We start from the raw sequence: 20400 nt of genomic DNA, 5'->3' as shown, positions 1-20400 counted from the left end.
ACGTACAAACTCCATACAGACAGAGGGGGAGAAAGGGATAGACGGGGAGTGGGTGTGAGGGGGAATGGAGAAGGGGGAGGTGGGTCGTTCCCTCATGGTCCCGGGGTAGCGCTCCCGCCCCTCCAGTCACCGTGCTTCACGCACACAGCCCCGGCTCCACCCCTCTCTCTCCCCGGGAAGACGCGGTGAACAATACAGGGAGGGCCAGGCCGGGGGTTCGAGCAACGCTTACAAACCTCGGCCTCAGCTCACACCCGTCCGCCCGGACCCCGGCATTCGCTTCTGCAGCCAGCCCGCTCCCTCCCTTCTCTCCTCCCCTTCTATCCCTCCCTTCCCTTCTTCCCTCCCTCCCTCCTTCCTCTCTGGTCCCATCTTTCCTTCCCTCCCTCCTTTCTCTCCTTCCTCTCTTTTCCCTTCTCTCCTTGTCTCCCTCCCTTCTTTCTCTACTTCCCTTCTCCCCTCCCACACACACACACACATATAACGCACAGACAACTAACACACACACACACGTCATACACAGACAACTAACCCACGCACACAACTAAGTTAGGATGGGGTAGAAGCCCAAAGGGTAGGATGGGGTTGAAGCCCAAAATTTAATGCCTGGACTGGTTTTTCGCCAATAGTTATTGGTTTCCTAGGATCTAGTTAAATTTTTTTTAAATTTCAGTCACTAAAACAAGTGGTATTGTAACTATGTACCTTTCAGATGTGATCTACACATTTTGTTTGTTACTTACAGGCTTACATGTATGCAATTTTATACTAAAATGTAGCTTAGATCTGTTTGGTCCATTAACTCGCAGGCACTTTTTACACGCACATTTTGATGAATTTCCATTCTATCATTGAGATATAGAGTCAATAGACTTTATTTGTATTTCTATGATTCTACAGACCTTGGCTGGGACCCTGGGGCTCACCAAAAATCTTCCCAATTGGGCCCCGCACCTTCTAAGGCCGGCCCTGGGAGGAGGGGGGGGGGGGAGGATGGCTTGAGTGGGCACAGTATTTTCTGGAGCTCCTTACAAATGGCAATATTTTGTATGTTCAAAGTTAAAAAGGAGGACGGCAGGAATATCAAAATGATCACCTGCAGCTGAGGGAAAAAAAAGATGATTTGTGCATGAAGAAGCCATGACCAAAGCAAAGATACTAGAGCGGAGACGGAAGCTGGTTACGGAAATGGTGCTGAAGATTACTCATGACCCTACTACGGCTTTTTGGTGGAGTGGACTATCTTGCTCCGCTATAGGATCTTTGGTTTCCAGTCTCCATGAGATGGAGAGTGTGGAGGAAAGTGGCGCTGTAAGGGCAGTCCACGTCTTTCACCAGCTCATTGGAACTTTTCCCAATTCCATGACTAAGTACTTGGCCCTCATCAGACCTGGCGTCTCTCCGCTCACGCTCAACTCGTGGATTACCCGCTCCTTCCTGAAGCAGATATCAAACAGCTGTAAACCGCTGGCGGGACTGTAGTGGGACTATGGTGGAACGCCCAGTCAAAGTAGCGAACGTGGTTGTTTACAACGCGGTATTTTGGTTCACGTGGCTCGAACTGGAGGGGGCCGTAGGTTTGAAACTTCTGCCGATGTCTCAGCGAGGCGTGGTTGGGATCCGAATCCGTCCTTTGGATCTCTCTCGCTCTCTCACTCCCTCTCTCTCACCCTCTCGCCTCGGCATTCCCGGAATCATTTGGCGTTTTGCGGGAATAGCTGCATCTGCGGTTCCTTCTTGTTGGGGGGGGGGGGTGGAGTGAGGGGAACCCTGGCCCGTGGCGGCTCCTGGTCCGTTGCCTCTGTGGGTGCCGCCTGGCCCGTTGAATTCCTCCAGCACTCTGTGTTTTTTGTTTGGCTCTAGAGTTGAAGGTGGACACGGGGGGGCTTGGGTGGCTCAGCGGGATGGGCGGCGGCTCTAGGCAGTGGGTGACGTTTCGGGTCGAGACCCTTCTGCAGACAATCACAAGTACTCTCACTGACGAGAGTTCAGTTCAGTCTGAAGAAGGGTCTTCTCTCCAGAGTCGCTGCCAGGCCTGCTGAGTTACTCCAGCTTTATATCCAACTTCAATTTCAAGAGTTAAATTAAAAAAACAGAGTGCTGGAGGAACTCAGAGGGCTAGGTGGCATCTGTGGAGGGAATGGATTAGGAGTTGTTTCGGGCCAGGGTTCTTCTTCAATAGGAAGGAACTGCAGATCTAAGATACTAGAGCGGATGCTAGTATCTTTGCTGCAGATCAGGCATGATATTCTACCGATTTAAATCGTAATTCCGATTTTATTGTTTTCCTATTTTCAATTTTTTGTGCCCGATTATTTGGCGGCCAATCACGACCAGCTAAGGGGCTTGCGTCCAATCACCGACCAGCTTCCCTTAAAATTCACATCCAATCAACAAATCGATCTCCTCCTGTCCAATCAGCCGCCGTCTCCAAGGACATTGTATCCAATCACATAATGCGCTGGTCAATCGGCGGTCAATCCGATTCTCCGAGGGGCCTTTTGATCAATCACCGACCAGCTTCCCTCACCAAAGCAGACAATGGCTGCAGCCAACACAGAGAGAGAGAGAAAGATGCAAGAAAGCAGCTATGACATATAATACACAATAAACTGTATTATAAATACACACTAAACAAGTTATGCATTCTTGTACTTTTACATGGGTATGACTGCACATTGAAACACCCCCCCCCCCCCCTTCCAAACCTCAGCATCACGGACCTCAGAGTACCCCCAGTTCCTAAAACCCATTTCCATCACTGCACAAGAGTACAACACTGAAGGGTCGCAGCAGGTCAAGCCGCAGCTGTGAAGCAAAATGGGCAGACGACGTTTAAGGTTAAGACCTGTTGTGTCCCCATGAACACACTAATAATTTTAAAATCAAGCAGCAGAGCATGTTTCAAAAAGCTCTTCACGGTGGGTGACGGGCTGGCAGGCAGCTAGAGGGGCTGAATGGCCTGGACCGGACCGGTGGCGCCATCTTGGACTCCTAGCTACCTCCTGGGTCACCCGGGGCTCCAGTTTCCCTTTCACTTGGCTCCAGGCAAGTTTGTGCAGATTAGGCAGCTGTCCTGCGAATAACACCGCCCTGGAGCGAGGGTCGGAGTCGCCGGCGTTGGCGGTAAACGTCAGATGCTCCACCACGACCGCTCCGCCACTCCTGCTGCTGCCGCCGCCCTTCATCGCCGCTGCTCTGGGTCAGACTCCGGTCCCGTCCTGGTCCTGGTCCTGCTCTGCCGGCAGCGGCGTCAAGTGTGGATGTGCGCACGCGCGGCTCCGCTGACTGCCGGCCCGCCGGCCGCGCTCACGTTGAGACAGGCAACGCACATGCGCAGCCCTCCTGGCGACCGGCATCCAAAGCGGTAATGCGCATGCGTAGCCCTCCTGACGGTCGGTTGCGCCGTCAGGTCTGGTAGTGCGCGTGCGCGCGTCTCCTGTCAGCGGCGAGAAGTCCGGCGACGCGCAGGCGCATTCTGTTACTCCCACCCCCGCAAGCGTGCTCTCTCGTTGCCTGCACCAGGTCCAGATGCGCCTTGCTGTCCACCGCTGTATACCTTGCTGCAACTCCGTAAACCATCTGCCTCGTTGGAGACTCTCGGACTACCTTTAATTGGACCTTACCTTGCATTAAACGTTAAGCTCTGTATCCTGTATCTGTAACACTGTGGATGGCTTGATTGTAATCAAATATACTAGATTGCAATCATGTGTAGGAAGGAACTGCAGATGCTGGTTTAAATCGAAGGTAGACACAAAATGCTGGAGTAACAGCGGGTCAGGCAGCATCTCTGGAAAAAGGAATAGGTGACATTTGGGGTCGAGACCTTTCTTCAATCTGCATGTGAGGAGAAAGGGAAGCGAGAGATATAGACAGTGATATAGAACAAAATAATGAAAGATATGCAAAAAAGTAACGATGATAAAGGCAACGGTCCATTGTTGGCTGTGGGGTAGGGGTCAACGAGTTATACAAATAATGAAACTCACCAGGATTGTGAAACTAGTACAACCACTAGGATGGATGAGGAACACAGAGAGGGTGCATGGGTTACTTGAAGTTAGAGAAATCAATATTCATATCACTGGGTGTAAGCTGCCCAAATGAAATATGAGGTGCCGTTCCTCCAATTTGCATGTGGCCTCACTCTGACAATGGAGGCAGCCTAGGACAAAAAGGTCTATGAAAATGGGAAGGGAAGTTAAAGTGCTTGGCAACTGGGACAGCACGTGGGCCCCAGGCAGATTGCGCGAAGGTGTTCAGCGAAATGATCAGAGGATTATGTGTTGTATGCGATTGCTGATGGGTTGAAAGGTAAGGAATAGGGGCTTTGTCCCAGTTGCAAGAGCAGAGCTGCAGGATACCGAGGAGACTCATGTGAGGGCCTCCTCTATAATGGAAGAGGGGACCCCTGTTTCCCTAAACGAGGGCATCTCGGATGTCCTGGTATGGAACAGCTCATCTTGGGCGCAGATGCGACGTAGACCGAGGAATTCGGAGTGGGGAATAAAGTCTTTGCAGGAGGCAGGGTGGAAAGAAGTGTTGTCTAAATAGTTGTGGGAGTCAGTAGGTTTATAATAGTCTCTGGCTAGTTGTGAGAGTCAGTAAGTTTACAATAGACTCTGGTGGACCAGTCTAAAGGAATAGAGGACCATTTATTGGTTAATTGTTTTCTTTACCACATTACATCTAACAATTGAAGAACCCGCAAATATAATAGCTTGGTCTCAGAGGAAAATGCATAACCATTCAAACCATGAAAAAAAAAAATGTAATAATAATTCAGAGTTAATATTTCAGGCTTAATCAGGTCATCTAGCCAAATTATAAACTGCCTCCATTTCACAGATAAGGCTTGGTGCACTAAGCATACACAGAGGCACAAGGATCTACAGATGCTGGCATCTTCAGCAAAAACAGTGCCGGAGTAACTCACAGGGTCAGGCAGACTTAATCTGAAGGTTCCAAACCCCACAAATGTCATCTGTTCATTCCCTCCACAGATGCTGCCTGATCCACTGTGTTTCTCCAGCATTTTGTTTTTGCTTGCATATTGCTCAAAATGTAGAGCAGTGTTTTAATTTACAAATTAGTTAAAACACGGTCTCCCGCTATATCTATATTATGCCCCATGAAGCTACTGAATTGAATGTATGTTAGAACAAACATACAGAACATTAAATCAACTTATTCTCCATTTGAGAAATTCCATGTCTTTGAAACATGCTTAAATAGAATGTTTTCATTGGAAATTACATTAAACCTTATGTGCCAAGTACAGTACAAACTAAACAAAAGGTTTAGTTGAGCACAAATAACACAATAGAACAATGATCATGCCAGTATACTTTACTAGGACAAGATTTCAAATGAGTGTACATAAAGCAGGTTTGTGTTTATACGGGAACATCATTGCCAAGTACAGATAGATAATAAGCACCAGGCTCTTGCAGATCTTTTCTTGGAAGATACTTTCTTAGTAGCAACAAGGCAAGACAACTACAAATTTTGTCTCTGATATTTATATTACCATGAAATAACCAAAAGCTACTGCAGATATTGATGACAATCTTCGTTCAAGATAAAAGGGCTAACATTAAAAATGCATTTACAAAACAAACTTGTTGCAAGTTGGCAATTGTCACAAAGGATACATTAACTAGCGATTGCTGAACCATGCCCATTGTACATTAATTGAATTATATATACACACACATTTACAATAAACCATAAACACTGAATATCAGAAAACAAAAATTTCTCACACCATAGCATAACCACAGAAGACTAACGTCATGATATGCAGCCTTAAGGAAGCAGCATCCTTTTGGTAACTGTACAATAATATTTCAAATCTACAAAGATTGGAAAATTAAACCAGAACATTATTTTGATACATTTCCAAGATCAGCACTTTTTGTTTTACAAAGTGGTGTCATCAATCAAGGTCTCACGACATCAAAGATAAATCTCCAGTTGATCCTATACTGATTTATGATGCATTACGTTGAGAATATATTCCCAAAACAGATTAATTACACAGATTTAAAACAATCTAGTTAGAACCAAAATAAACTGCATTTTTAAGATTGCATTTTCAAAATTAAAAAAATCAAATTATACATAAACACATTAGCCAAATCCAAATGCTTCACAATGTAATTTGTAAATTAATCTTGCACCATTCCTATGCAAACCAGATACTCACAGGATTACAACTAAACAAGCATGGACTTAGGAAAGGAAATTAATTCTTCTGAGCTTTGGCCTTCACTACTTCTTCACAATTCAGTTTGATCCAAGAGATTTCAAACACATTTTGTCCACAGTTAACACAATCCAGAGGAGTAGTCATCGTCCTCTTCATCGCCACCATCAGGTTGCTTTTGTGCAGATTGGTCACCTTCTTGTTGCACAGGTAACTTCTTTTTCGTTCCTCCACCAGGAACTCTCAAGCTCAGAGAGAGTTTGGCATACTGGGAGAATAAGATTAAATAATTTCAAGTACAAAAATTCCAAATTAATGTAAAACAAAAGGGCAAGTAATCTTAGTGAGGGGTGAACATAGATCTTGTCATAAAATAATTATTAAAATATAATCTTCTCATTAATGACTATCATGGAATTATTTTGGCTTGTGTGACCAGATGCAAAGGAAATGCCAGGTCTGAAAATGCCCAACAAACCACAATGCTGAGGGCAATAAATCCAAGCTCGCATTCCAAAAATTCAGGAGAAATTGGTTGCTGGGACAAAGTTTATTTGAATTTTGTTTCATTGTAGTAATTATTTTTTTTTTTGAATGAAATATGTAGCAGGCTATAGATCAGCTGGAAATATGGGTGGAGAAATTGGTCAGCATAATGGTGCAGCAGTAGAGTTGCTGCCTTACAGCACCAGAGATCCTGGTATCTGTATCTCCAAAGATTTAAGGGCAAATATAGTTTAATTTGAACAAATGCAAGGTATTGTACTTTGAGGGGTTGAATGCAGGTGGAAATGATAAAATGACTGTTGGGACCCTTGGATGTACAGAGGGATTGCAGTGCCATAGCTCCCTGAAAGTGGCTAAAGTGGTAGATAAAGCACCTTGCATACTTGCCTTTATTGGTAGGGGCTTTGCGTATATAAAGTTTGGACGTTCTGTTGCTTTGATTATTAATATTGGTTTATTAATGTCAAGTGCACTGACAAATAGTGAAAACCATTATTTTGAGTGCTATATAGGAAAGCCACATCATACATCAGAAAGTGCAAATGAAAAATAAACAGAATGCAGAATAAACAGATTACAGCTACAGAGAATATGCAGATTAAACATAAATTGCAAGGGGCGCAATAAGATCTCTGAAATGTCAAAGATTTTAACAGAAATGTGTAATTTCCCACTCCCATCCCCTGATAGGTGACTGGAATGCACTGCCAGGGTGAGTGGTGGAAGCAGTCTGTGGAATTCTCTGCCTCAGAGGGAGGTGGAGGCCGGTTCTCTGGATGCTTTCTAGAGAGAGCTAGATGGGGCTCTTAAAAATAGTGGAGTCAGGGGATATGGGGAGAAGGCAGGAACGGGGTACTGATTGGGGATGATCAGCCATGATCACATTGAATGGCGGTGCTGGCTCGAAGGGCCGAATGGCCTACTCCTGCATTGTCTATTGTCAAATAACACGTTACATTTAAGGCATTTATACATGAAAAGGAATAAGCAAGGAATGAAAAGATATCGCCCATCTATGGGCAATTGGGATTAATTTATTTTTGCGTTGCTGTCAGAACAGACGTTTTCTTTTCAAGTGTAAAAAATGAAACTTTTAAAACATTGACATTGTTAACATGTCCTTGGAATAGGCAACCAGCAATTTGGGGCCATAGTTCTGAGCCATTTGGCATGAGGCAACTTTAAATTACTTGGGGCTATTGTACAAAATTAAATCAATATGCTGGCATAGCACAAGTACTTGCACTACTATCCTGCACCATTCTACTGTTTTCCACGCCAGAGTAGAAATTGTTTTATATATCATTACTGTTTCATGTAAACAAGGATTTTCATTGCACTCTGGGGTACATGACAATAAATAGCCTGAAGATAGACACAAAAAGCTGGAGTAACTCAGTGGGACAGGTGGCATCTCTGGAGAGAAGGAATGGGTGACGATTCGGGTCGAGACCCCTCTTCAGACTGGAGAAGGGTCTCAACCCCAAACATCACCCATTCCTTCTCTCCAGAGATGCTGTCTGACCCGCTGAGTTACTCCAGCTTTTTGTGTCTATCTTCGGTTTAAACCAGCATCTGCAGTTCCTTGTTACACAATAAATAACCCAAGATTATTAGTTTTATCAATATCAAAATGTCATTTTTTGACAAAATTAAGATTGTGGAAATCCAATTATTAACCTCAACAGTAGAACGTAGGGTATATAGGGTGGATGCTGAGAAATTTTTCTTTACATCCTCTATTTGGAAAATCTGAAATTTGTGGGTCACTAAAAATCGGGATAAAAATCAAGAGAAAACAGAATTTCTTAACTCAAATATTCTTTAGAATTTCTAAGGACAGTTGCAACTTGGTTATTTGGAATACTAATAATAGAAATTAATTGTATTTTTAAATATTTGAGGGAAGCTAGAGCTGGGAAAAATCTGACCGATGTTGAATGATGTGGCAATCTTAAGTGGTCGTATGGTCTCCTCTATCGTGCATTTCAATATCAGGCTGCTCAAAATAGTTAACCAAACTTACATCGTTGTCCATGTACTTGAAGAGTGCAGAGTTACAGATAGCAAAAACCTGGTCCTGGTCTTGCTGATCAAATCCTTCCAACAGCTGCTCCAATGCAATGCTGTCCTCGCTACCATTAAATCCAGGTATACTGTTAGCAAGAAAGGTTAAAATCAGAAATTGCATCTGTTATGTATGAATCTAACTAAATATGTAGGGGAGAGAATTATACATTTACGTTTTGACTGATTTGTTGGCTTCAAAATTGGGTTAGGGATATAGAATTAGATTGTCAGTTGCTGGATGTTACATGTTACACACAGACTGGCTCTATATTTTAAACCTGTTCCGTAAGCTCTCAATCTTAATGTTTTTTTGTTTTTTTTAAATATGCAACATGCATTCCATAATTAGAAGAGCATTTGAGTTTAAAAATGCCTTCCCTCATTTTAGATTATATAATTAGTATTAGATTACTCTTTTAAAAGTGGCACTATTCAAAATTGTAATGCCACTTTTTAAAAGAGCATTCAAATACTAATTTTATATTCTAAAATGAGGAAAGAAACCATGTCCTTTTTGTTACAGCATAAAGTTTAAAAACTCAGATTGCTATCAAGAAATTCAAACTGATACAGGAAATCAAAATCACTTGCTAAGAAGAAAGAGGTACAAGTACGAGCGTTCATATGTGGTTCAGAGCCCACCTGGCATATACCGTCGCAATCGCGTACATCTCCGCAAGACCTGCGAAAATCCACCAGACGAGCTAGTCGCACGTCAACACACAAAACACGGCCAGACCATCAAAGACCATCTACTACACCGACCACAACTAACGCCACACAGGGGGGTTTTTTACTTTTACTTTTTAAAAAGTGTTCTTTTCTCACTTGAACAGATATATGCCAAGTGAGCATACATTGTACATCTGTACGTTTTGTACAAGTTAATGGGTTAGATTTTTTTTTTTTTTAATATAATCTCAACAATTAAGGAATACAGTAATATTGATGCATTGAGAAAAAACGTACAGATGTACAATGTATGCTCACTTGGCATATATCTGTTCAAGTGAGAAAAGAACACTTTTTAAAAAGTAAAAGTTCCTTTCCTTCTCATTATCTTAATTACATAAATTTGTTTTATCATACTTGCAACCCCATACAGAAATAACAATTGATAAGAACTAAATCAATGGGTCACATAGTCTCCGAAATACTTAGGTGGTCTCCCAGCTCGACCTGAGCGAGTTCTCACGGTTTCGTTTATGTCAATGTCCTTGTTTTTGTCAGTTCATTCAGTGGCTGTTTTCTTTTCAGTAGGCGCTGGCTGCTGTTTCAACGCCTGTGTGGCGTTAGTTGTGGTCGGTGTAGTAGATGGTCTTTGATGGTCTGGCCGTGTTTTGCGTGTTGACGTGCGACTAGCTCGTCTGGTGGATTTTCGCAGGTCTTGCGGAGATGTACGCGATTGCGACGGTATATGCCAGGTGGGCTCTGAACCACATATGAACGCTCGTCAAGCTGGCGTGAAACGATGGCTTTCTCCCAACTCTTCTTTCCTTGTACGAAGGGTTGCATTCGCACTGTGTCACCCTCATGAAGTGTGGAAAGGTCTTTAGCTGATTTATTGTAATTCTCAGCTTGCTGCTGAACGCGCTGCTTCTTGCGTTCATGCTCGTACATAACTGGGTTCAAGTAGCCTCGCTGTCGTCGGCAGATCTGTACGCGTGCGACGATTCATGAGGTGCTGAGTGGGACGTGCTCAGCCCTTGTGAAGGCGTATTACAATGATCCACCATCGCTAGGTCGGGGTCGGATCGTGATTTGCTGCTCTTCGTCATGATTCGCTTCGCAGTTTTGACGGCTGATTCTGCCTTCACGTTCACTTTGCTAATACCGGGACTGCTGCACAGGTGCTCAAAATCCCATTCCCTCACGAACTGGCGAAATGCGACCAATGTGTACTGCGGCCCGTTATCGCTCACAACTTGTGTCGGGCTGCCGTATCTCGCGAAATGAGCTTTCAACTTGCGAATCACGGTTGGGCTGCTCGTGTCTCTCGGCCGGTCTACTTCGACAAAGTTACTATGGTAGTCTGCGGTGGCAAGATAATCTTTCCCGTCCTATGTAAAGAGATCTGTGCCAACTTTCTCCCGTGGCCTTGTCAGTAGCTCATAACTCATGAGTGTCTCTTTTTGCTGGCTCACCAGGTGCGGCACACATCACATGTAGCAATATACTGCTTGGTGTCGCTACTCATGCCAGGCCAGAATAGGCATTCGCGTGCTCGTCGCAGGCAGTCTTCGACGCCTAGATGTGAAGAGGGTATCTATTCTTTTATGTCTCTTCTTAAGCTTATCGGTATGATCACTTGCTCGCCCTTGAAAGTCAAACCATCTTGGACTACGAGCTCATCCCTATAGCTGTAATAAGGCGTGAGCTGCTCTGGTAGCCTATCTCGTTCACTATGCCAACCACTGATGATGACACATTTCAGCATCTGTAGTGTCTTCTTTCGCTGTTTCATCGCGAATTTGCTCGAGATGCTCATCTCGAATTGGCAAGTGTGATACCATGTTTACCTCCTCGAATGCTTGCTCTCTGCTGGGAGTACCGCTAACTGCACACGACAGTGTATCCGCAAGGAACATGAGCTTCCACTGACAGTAGCTGATGTCGAAATCATAGCTCTGTAGGCGGAGTAACATTCCTTGAAGATGCTTCGGCGCTTTCACTAGCGGCTTCTTTGCTATAATTTCCAGCGGCTTGTGATTGCTGATCACGCTGGTGAAACGACTAAATGTGTATTGATGGAAATGCTTCATTGCAAATACCACGGCGAGCATCTCCTTCTCAATCGAGGCATATCGCAATTCGGTGTCAGTTATTGCTCTGCTCGCATATGCGATGGGACGTCCCTTTTGGAGCAAGGCTGCCCCCAGTCCCTTGTTGCTCGCGTCACACTGAATCATCAGCTCCTCTTTGGGATTGTAGTACGCTAAGATCGGTGCTTCAGATACCATCTGTCTGATCTTGGACATCACTTTGTCCTGCTCAGCAGACCACTCCCATGCTATGTCTGGTCTCGTCAGCTGTCTGATGGGCTCAAGGGTATCAGACAGGCTGTGTAGAAAACGGCTCAGGTAGTTGACAAATCCAACTAGCCTCTGCACACCCTGTACATCTGAGGGTGCTGGCATATTGATGACATCTGCGACCTTTTTGGGGTCGGATTGCAGTCCTGTGCCAGTAATCACATGTCCTAAAAAGGTATCTCAGTTGCTCTGAAGACAGACTTGTCCTTGTTAAGTTTGATATGTTGCTGTACACATCGCTGAAGCAACTGCTCAAGCTTCGAGTCGTGGTTGATGACCGCGTCTTCCATCGCCTCTCCCTTACCATAGATGAGGATGTCATCAGCAACGCAGATCACTCCAGGTAGCCCTTCGAGCGCTTGATGTAATCTTCGCTGGAAGATTTCAGACGATACACTTAAACCGAATGGCAATCGGTGCCACCTGTAACGTCCGAAAGGTGCATTGAACGTCGTCAGATTGCACGATTTATCGTCAAGTTTCACCTGCCAGAAAGCTGAGCTCATGTCAAGCTTACTGAAGATCTTCGCCTGGTCGAGATCTGGCAAGATGTCCTCAATAACTGGGAGCGGAAAGTATTCTCGCTTCAGCGCTTTGTTTAGCGGTCGTGGATCGATGCACACCCAGAGATCGCCATTCTTTTTCTCCGCGACCACGAGCTCGCTGACCCAACTCGTCGGCACATGAACTGGTGCGATCACGTGACTCTCTACCATGCACTCTAGCTCCGTCTTCACCTTCTGCTTTATCGCATGAGGTAAACGTGGTGGCGGTAAGACTGTGGGTTGCACTTCCTCGTCAATCTGCAGGTGTGCTTCACTAGGCAGCTCTCCTAGTTTACCGTCAAACACCTCTGCATAGCGTTCTTCCGTCTTACCCACTTTCTATTTTACGACCGTCGACATGTGTACATGGTGAAAGCTGTCGTCATTTACAGTGATCAAATTCATTCGCTGACAAGTATTCATTGCTTCCTAGCAGTGGTGTGAATCCATCCCTGACCACAATGAACTCCACAGAACATTTGCCGTTTGTCTTGGGGTTGAGCAGCTTAACCCGGCAAACTCCTTCCGCGTCCTTTGTAGTGTTGTTCCACATCATGAGCTTCTTTTGACATGGGGCAAGTGTGTGGTCTACGCCGTGTAAATATCTGCGTGGCAAGATGTTCACGCTCGCTCCGCTGTCCACTTGGAAGTCGACCTGCTTCCCATTGACAAGCATCGATGCGTAGACATCATCTTTAGGCCGCACCGTGTTCATTGTGAGCGTGATATTGTCAATGTACTCAGTGCTCGTGTCACTTACGGCCTGGTCATCCACTTTGTGCACTTTATTCTTTCTGCACACTTTGGCAAAGTGGTTGCGACTGCCACATGCCCTACAGGTCTGTCCGTAGGCTGGACATTGCTGTTTGTCCATTGCATTGCTCCTTGCCACAATACATGCACGCTTTCGCATCTTGATTGTGATTGCTTTGGCTTTTCTTAGGCTTAGTCCACTTGCTTTGCTTGTGTGGGTATTGCACAGCCCGCGCCTCTCTTGCCGCTCGGCTGTCTGATTTCGTGGACTGCAGCAGCAGACCTGCTACTTCCAGTGAAAGCTTGGAGATGTGACTCGGCAGTCTCGGCACACTTGCAGATATCGATACATCTGCTGAAAGTGAGCTTCCTTTCCTGCAGCAAACGTCTCCTCGTCTGTGAGTCGCTAATGCCCAACACAATCTTGTCACGGAGCAAGCTATCCGTCATGCATTCGGACAGTGTTCTCAGGCTCGCGAGGAACGATTCAAAGTTCTCACCTGCATCTTGTTAAAGATGTATCGCTCATACGTCTCATTCTTCTCGCCAATGGCATAGCCCTCGAATGCACAAATGATATCAACCAGTTCTTAGTTCTCCTCGTCGTTGGCGAACACAAAACTGTCGTAAATCTCCAGTCCTGACGGGCCAATTGCATGGAGAAACAATGCCATCTGATATGCTGGTGTTTGCCCGTCTAGCTGTGCGACCACGCTGTAATTTGTCCACATCCGACGTCATGTTTTCCAACCCTCAATCATTCCGAGGTTGACGGTTAATGGGGTCGGTGGTCGTATACCGCTCACGGGAGGCGGACCGGCAGCGCGCTGTGGAGTGCTACAGGTGGCCGTCTGCGTAGGCCGCTGGTTGCCCATCTCCTCGTCCTCATTCCACTCGGCTTGAGGCTGAGCGGCCGTCTGCCCCACCCTTCCGGTTGCCATGTCGTTTTCCAGCAGTTTTAATATTCTCCGTGCCTTAAATGCTGCTCACTCACCAATCCTACGGCGCTTGACAGTTTCACTAGTCTTTAGCTGCTAACACCTACGCGTGCCTCTACTTTATTAAGTCAATAAAGGCACATTACACATATCATAACACTCATAATTATTACTTGAACAATATCACGTTGCCCCAAATTTTGTTAGTTCTGTATACCAAGAAATCAATCCAAAATATTTAATTTGTACATTTTCCATGTTTAAAAAGAACAAAAGTCTTGCATTTGGATAATCCACCAACAGGTCTGTTTTCAGTGGCATTGTCCATGAGGCAAACAGTGACTATGATATTAGTCCATTTTCCTGTTTTTCTCCCAGTATTAACACGGTGCTCTTTGTAATCATTGAGACAAAATGCTTCACTAATGACACTGCCACACTTCAATTGCCAGACCAGTGTACGTCCCTTGTTGGTCTAGAACCGATATCTTTCGACAAATATATGACCAGATATAATGGTGCAAATTACTTGCATGGTCCAATATTAAAATTGCTCATAAATTGGTATCAATATTATACTTTCAAAACGGATTCCAACCCTTCATACTCATTTCACACAGAAAGCCAATAATCAGTGAACAAACCTATCACACTGTGCAGTGTATTATCAAAGGTTAGTATACTAACCCCAGGGGCTAATATATCTGCATTCTAGCTGTCGGTTTTATTCAGGTAAAAATACAAAATTCGCCTCAACAAATAAGAAAATTGGTTAGTGCTTACCTATAAGTTTCTCTAACACATTTGTCAGCAGCTACGTAGTCGTTCCTGTGTAGGTGAACCAACACTTGTGCAATTGTTTTCTGGAGCAAAAAAAGTAATATTATGAGCATTCGTGGAATATACACATGAAAAGATTAATGAAGGATCATTAACACGTCAAGAATAAAAGGCTTTCTATCAAGCCACTGTAAAGATAATGGGTAGTTACTCAACAAGAATACAGAGGCCTGGAGACACAAATTCACATCCCACTGGGACATTAGAGGAGTTTAAATAACAGACACTATGGCCTAAAGGGCCTGTTCCAGTTTAATGCATATTCTATGCATTTCATTACCTTAAAACATGTTGGGTAATTCTCAATTTCCTTATAAATGTTCTTTTCCTTCTGAAGTGATACTGCAGCTTCATCAAGCCTTAAAAATAAAAGACTGGCACATTTAATAGCAGCTTTAAACATTAAAAAAACTACATTAAAAATAATTGTTTGTGATATGGATAATTCAAAACAGAAACACGTCCCCCATAATCCCTGTACATGGTTCCATTTCCCACCGATATATGAATATGGGGAGAAAACAGGAAAGGAGTTCTGATTTTGGATGATCATATTGAATGGTGGTGCTAGCTTGAGGGGCCAAATGGCCTACTCCTGCAGCTATTTTCTATGTTTCTATTATTTTTAAGTAACATGGATCACAAAACCTCACCATTGTTCTCTATTTGGCAAAAACATTTCACTTTTGCTCATTTCAAGTAGTGGCATTTCAAGTAGTGGCCAATCATATTTAACTGAAAGTCATGTCAAAGTACACCAGCTTTGATCTGGCTATCATCAATCAATGGTTTTTCGAAATACTACAGCAATATTACCATGAAAATCAATTCAATGTTTGTCAGTTCTCTTTCTGGTCTTCATGGGACTACCTTTACAAATATCACTGAAATAGTAAACTTGGACATCAAAAGAAATGCCTGGATCCAAGAATAAACCTCTTAACACAAGTTTATGATCACCTAGATACTTATATATTGTGGAAACGCCTGCCTTGATGCTTAATGAAGCTTTATTTGTCACATATGCAACATGACAGCAAAATTATTTTTGCATATATTACATTCCATATTTTGGCCCCAATTCCAAAGTCCAGTGGACCTGCACACTCAATGTACTCTCTCTCAGAGTCACATCAACTCTATACTAATTCTCCTGCCACCCACCTCTGCTGGAGGCAACTTGCAACAGGAATCAACCTACCAGCCCATCTTTAGGATGCGGAAGGAAACAGGAGCATCCAATGAAGTCCCACACTATCATAGGGAGATCACACAGACTCCTTGGCTGCATCCTGCTTCCATCTCTGTTCTTATGTTCCTGCCTTATTGTCCCATTATCAATCCCTAGGAAGGTGACAGATAATGATCAACTGGCACTTAGCTGATCTGATCTCTAATGCTCTGAATTTTGCCAGCACAGATCAAACTGTGGTCCTCATCATATCACCAGTCCAAATACAAACATAGGACCCAAATCCAGAATCACATCCAGATTTTGACTGCGGCATGGTGGAGTTCTTGGTGAAACTCAAAGCTGGTTGGATCAAAGTTCCTATGCGCCAAAGTCACACGAAAGGCAAATTCTCTATTTACGAATTACACTCACCAGTACCAGGAGATCACTAGTTCCCACAAAAAGCATTTTAGAACTAACCCATTATCTTCAACTAGATTATGCCCACAAAGTGATAAATTATATTCTTGGCATTCCTTCAAGGCAGATACTGACACCTCAACATTGAAAGGCAAAGCAGAAAGCATCTTGAAACAAATCTATTATCTTCAGCTAGATTATACCCACAGTGATAATTTATATTTTTGGCAGAATCTGTCCTTCATGACAGATCCTGATCACCTCTCCTCACCATTCATAGGCAAAGCCAAATCTCCCGACATCAAGCAGCCTAAGAATCAACATTGATCAACAAGATTAATACCATAGATAGACAAAATGCTGGAGTAACTCAACGGGTCAGGCAGCATCTCTTCTTCTTCTTCTTGCGTATGGCGTGCACAGCCTAAAGTTGTAGGACAACTTGTTCTATTTGATCTTATTTGATTGTGCGCACCAGGTTGATTGCATTCGTCGAAACAGGGTGGACCACATGACGTTTGCAATCTCCCACCACCAGCATCTCTCAAGAAAATGGATAATAGACACTTCAGGTTTAGGTCTGAAGAAGGGTCCCAACCCGAAACCTCACCTATCCATTTTCTGCAGAGATGCTGCCTGATCCCGCTCAGTTACTGCAGCATTGTGTGTCTATCTTTGGTATAAACCAGCATCTCCAATCTCTTTTTATATTATGTTAATACCATGGCTAGCCAGGAGGGTTAGAAAGGTTCTCCTCCTGGATCCCCAATATTGGGCAGGTCTGTGATGGAATATTTAAGCCTTGATGGGTACAAAAAAAAATATGTAGTAAACACTATATCTAGGACAAAGCAGTCTGCCTGGTGAAAATCTATTATCATCAGCAGTCTGTTCCCCAAGACAACATCTCCATAGACAATGAAAGTGGGTGCACAGGAACTCTCCTTTACTACCAAATCACCAGCAATGGCCACAATCATCCCCCCAAACTCCAAGATCATCCTTAAGGTTGCTCTTTCTGACAAGCACATTATATGAAGCCAAACAGGCATTATGGAGAGGAAGCAAGTACTGATCATAAGAACAAGTGAACCACATGCATTTAAAAAAATAAATTAAAAAAATGATGCTTGCCATTGGTGCATTCCTATTCATTTCTCACCGAGCCATTCATTTTCCAACTGTACTGAGAGTACTTTCACTGCACAAAGCATGACACTTTAACAACAATCCCAAATGCCTCAAGTGGGATAAAGGAAAGAGAGTTCACGTCGCGGCCCTGTTTTCACCAATCTTTCCACCACCACGCACAAGTGCAAGACAGACACCATTAAATGCAGATGCCGAGAAGTGTGTCCAGCTCTGGCTAAACAATTTCTAATCTTGTGTGTGGACTCGATAAGAAGAAGAATGCCTCAAGTACAATTAGTGCCTGGCAAGGAAAACAAGTCGGCAATGAGAAAAAAGGTGATATACAGACATGTATTTGTTTACCTACATTAACAGGCTGCGTAACAGACATCTTTTTCACAATGTTATCCATCCATTACTATATTGTGGAATCATTTACCAAACATCACACACTCATAATAATATCACGCAGGGAATAGATGTGGTAGATGCACAGAGTCCAGAGAACGGGAATCAAGAACTAGAGGACATAGGTTTACAGTGAGGGGGGAAAGGTTTATTAGGAACCAGAGTACACAGGGTGGTGGGCATATGAATCGAGCTGCCAGAGGAGATACTTGAGGCAGGTACAATAACAATATTTTTAAAAGCATATGGACAGGAAAGGTTTAGATGGATATGGGCCAAAAGCAGGCACATGGGACTAGTGTAGTGTAGAATTAGATTCTACAATAAGCTGCATGGTTTAAAAATAAACACAGAATCAAAGAGACAGCACTGAAATAGGCCCTTCAGTCCACAACAACCATTAAGCACCGATGAAAAGATAGCTAATGTTATGGGTAGCTAAGGCTTGCATTAGCTAAGGCTTGCATGGGTCAGCCCTATATGGGACTTGGGGAGATTATGTGTTCGGCACGGACTAGAAGGGTCGAGATGTCCTGTTTCCGTGCTGTAATTGTTATATGGTTATATGGTTACACAAAATTAAAACAATGGTTTTTTTAAAAACAGACTGGAAAGGGAAGAGATGTTTCAAGAACAGAAAGCATCCTTCCCTTTATTAATGTTCATTTGTGTCTTTAGCGAGGCAAATGGTACATTGGAAAATAATCTCACCTCCGCCCCCTGACAAGCAGCCTGGAAACCTTTCCCATCAATTCAGCAGACTGTCGTAAACGCTCTTCATTCTATCAAATGAAAAATCCAAAGTCAACCTAGACTCATCAACCATTTGAAACGTCTTCACTATGCACAGAAGCAAATTCTTATATTAAAATCAATTGCCAATGATAATTCATGGTTATTCTCATGTTCCTAGTGCCACCCCTAACCTTTTTTCCAGGGATGCAGCTCTGGTATTATAATGCGAGTGATCACAGTATACTATAATAAGTTAATAAGTTATAGGAGCAGATTCTGTGGCAATAAATTCCACAGATTCACCACCTTCTGACTAAAGAAATCTCTCCTCATCTTCTTTCTAAAAGTACTTCCTTTTATTCTGAGGCAATGGCCTCCTGAATTCCTCTGCAGTCCATAACAATTGACCACACCACCTTTCGCCATGCCGCTTCTCCAATCTCCAACTTTGCATGATGCTCTTCTTTGCATCCACTTTAATTATTTTAACTACTAGGTGTAACATCTTGTACTTTGAAAGGTCAAATGTCAGTGGAAGCTACACAGTTCATTGCAAGATCCTTAACAGCATTGATGTTCAGGGGGATCTTGGGGCCCCAGTCCATAGCTCCCTGACAACACAAGTACAGTGGTAAAGAAGGCTTATGGCATGCCCACTTCCATTGGTCGTGACATTGAGCATGTGAGTCACAAAGTTATGATGCAGCTCTATAAGACTTCGACTGGGCCACATTTGCAGTGTTGTATGCAGTTCTGGTCGTCTCATTAATGGACGTGGTAGCTTTGGAAAGGGTGCAAAGGTTTACCAGAATGCTGCCTTCGTTAGGGAATATTACAGTGCCCTCCAGAATGTTTGGGACAAAGACCTATCATTTAATAATTTGCCTCTGTACTCCACAATTTGATATTTGTAATAGAAAAAAAAAATTACATGTGGTTAAAGTGCACATTGTCAGATTTTAATAAAGGCTATTTTTATACTTTTGGTTTCACCATGTAGAAATTACAGCTGTGTTTATACATAGTCCCCCCCATTTCAGGGAACCGTAATGTTTGGGACACATGGCTTCACAGTTGTTTGTAATTGCTCAGGTGTGTTTAATTGTCTCCATAATGCAGGTATAAGAGAGCTCTCAGCACCTTGTCTTTCTTCCAGTCTTTCCATCACATTTGGAAACTTTTATTGCTGTTTATCAACATGAGGACCAAAGTTGTGCCAATGAAAGTCAAATATGCCATTATGAGACTGAGAAACAAAAATAAAACTGTTAGAGACATCAGCCAAACCTTAGGCTTACCAAAATCAACTGTTTGGAACATCATTAAGAAGAAATAGAGCACTGGTGAGCTTACTAATCGCAAAGGGGCTGGTAGGCCATGGAAGACCTCCACAGTTGATGACAGAAGAATTATTTCTATAATAAATAAAAATCCCCAAACACCTGTCCGACTGATCAGAAACACTCTTCAGGAGTCAGGTGTGGATTTGTCAATGACCATTGTCCGCAGAAGACATCATAAACAGAAATACAGAGGCTACGCTGCAAAAATAGGATGGTCAGTTTACAGTTTGCTAAGTACTTAAAAGAGCAACCACAGTTCTGAAAAAGGGTCTTGTGGACAGATGAAACAAAGA

General features: G+C 43.5%; 2 protein-coding genes across 3 annotated transcripts in view; both read right to left on the bottom strand.

The window, feature by feature from the left end:
* Positions 1 to 3264, bottom strand: part of LOC116972072 (probable aminopeptidase NPEPL1) — a 36750-nt gene extending 33486 nt beyond the window's left edge. The window contains exon 1 of one of the 2 annotated variants that reach the window (XM_033019388.1): positions 3003 to 3264. In XM_033019388.1, coding sequence (XP_032875279.1) covers positions 3003 to 3188 — 186 coding nt within the window. In that variant the 5' untranslated portion in view covers positions 3189 to 3264. The remainder of the gene's footprint in view (positions 1 to 3002) is intronic. The other variant, XM_033019387.1, reaches the window with a different exon arrangement.
* A 1375-nt stretch (positions 3265 to 4639) lies between these two features.
* The window catches only part of napg (NSF attachment protein gamma), a 28725-nt gene continuing 12964 nt past the window's right edge, over positions 4640 to 20400 (bottom strand). The window contains exons 8-12 of the mRNA XM_033019389.1: positions 18741 to 18811; positions 15177 to 15255; positions 14840 to 14919; positions 8745 to 8874; positions 4640 to 6479 (exon numbers count right to left, since the gene is read on the bottom strand). Coding sequence (XP_032875280.1) covers positions 6333 to 6479; positions 8745 to 8874; positions 14840 to 14919; positions 15177 to 15255; positions 18741 to 18811 — 507 coding nt within the window. The 3' untranslated portion in view covers positions 4640 to 6332. The remainder of the gene's footprint in view (positions 6480 to 8744; positions 8875 to 14839; positions 14920 to 15176; positions 15256 to 18740; positions 18812 to 20400) is intronic.

This window comes from Amblyraja radiata, chromosome 4 (genome assembly GCF_010909765.2).
Source record: "Amblyraja radiata isolate CabotCenter1 chromosome 4, sAmbRad1.1.pri, whole genome shotgun sequence".
Lineage (NCBI taxonomy): Eukaryota > Metazoa > Chordata > Chondrichthyes > Rajiformes > Rajidae > Amblyraja > Amblyraja radiata.
The sequence above is the reverse complement of the archived record's forward strand: the minus strand, read 5'-3'. Positions and strand labels throughout refer to the sequence as shown.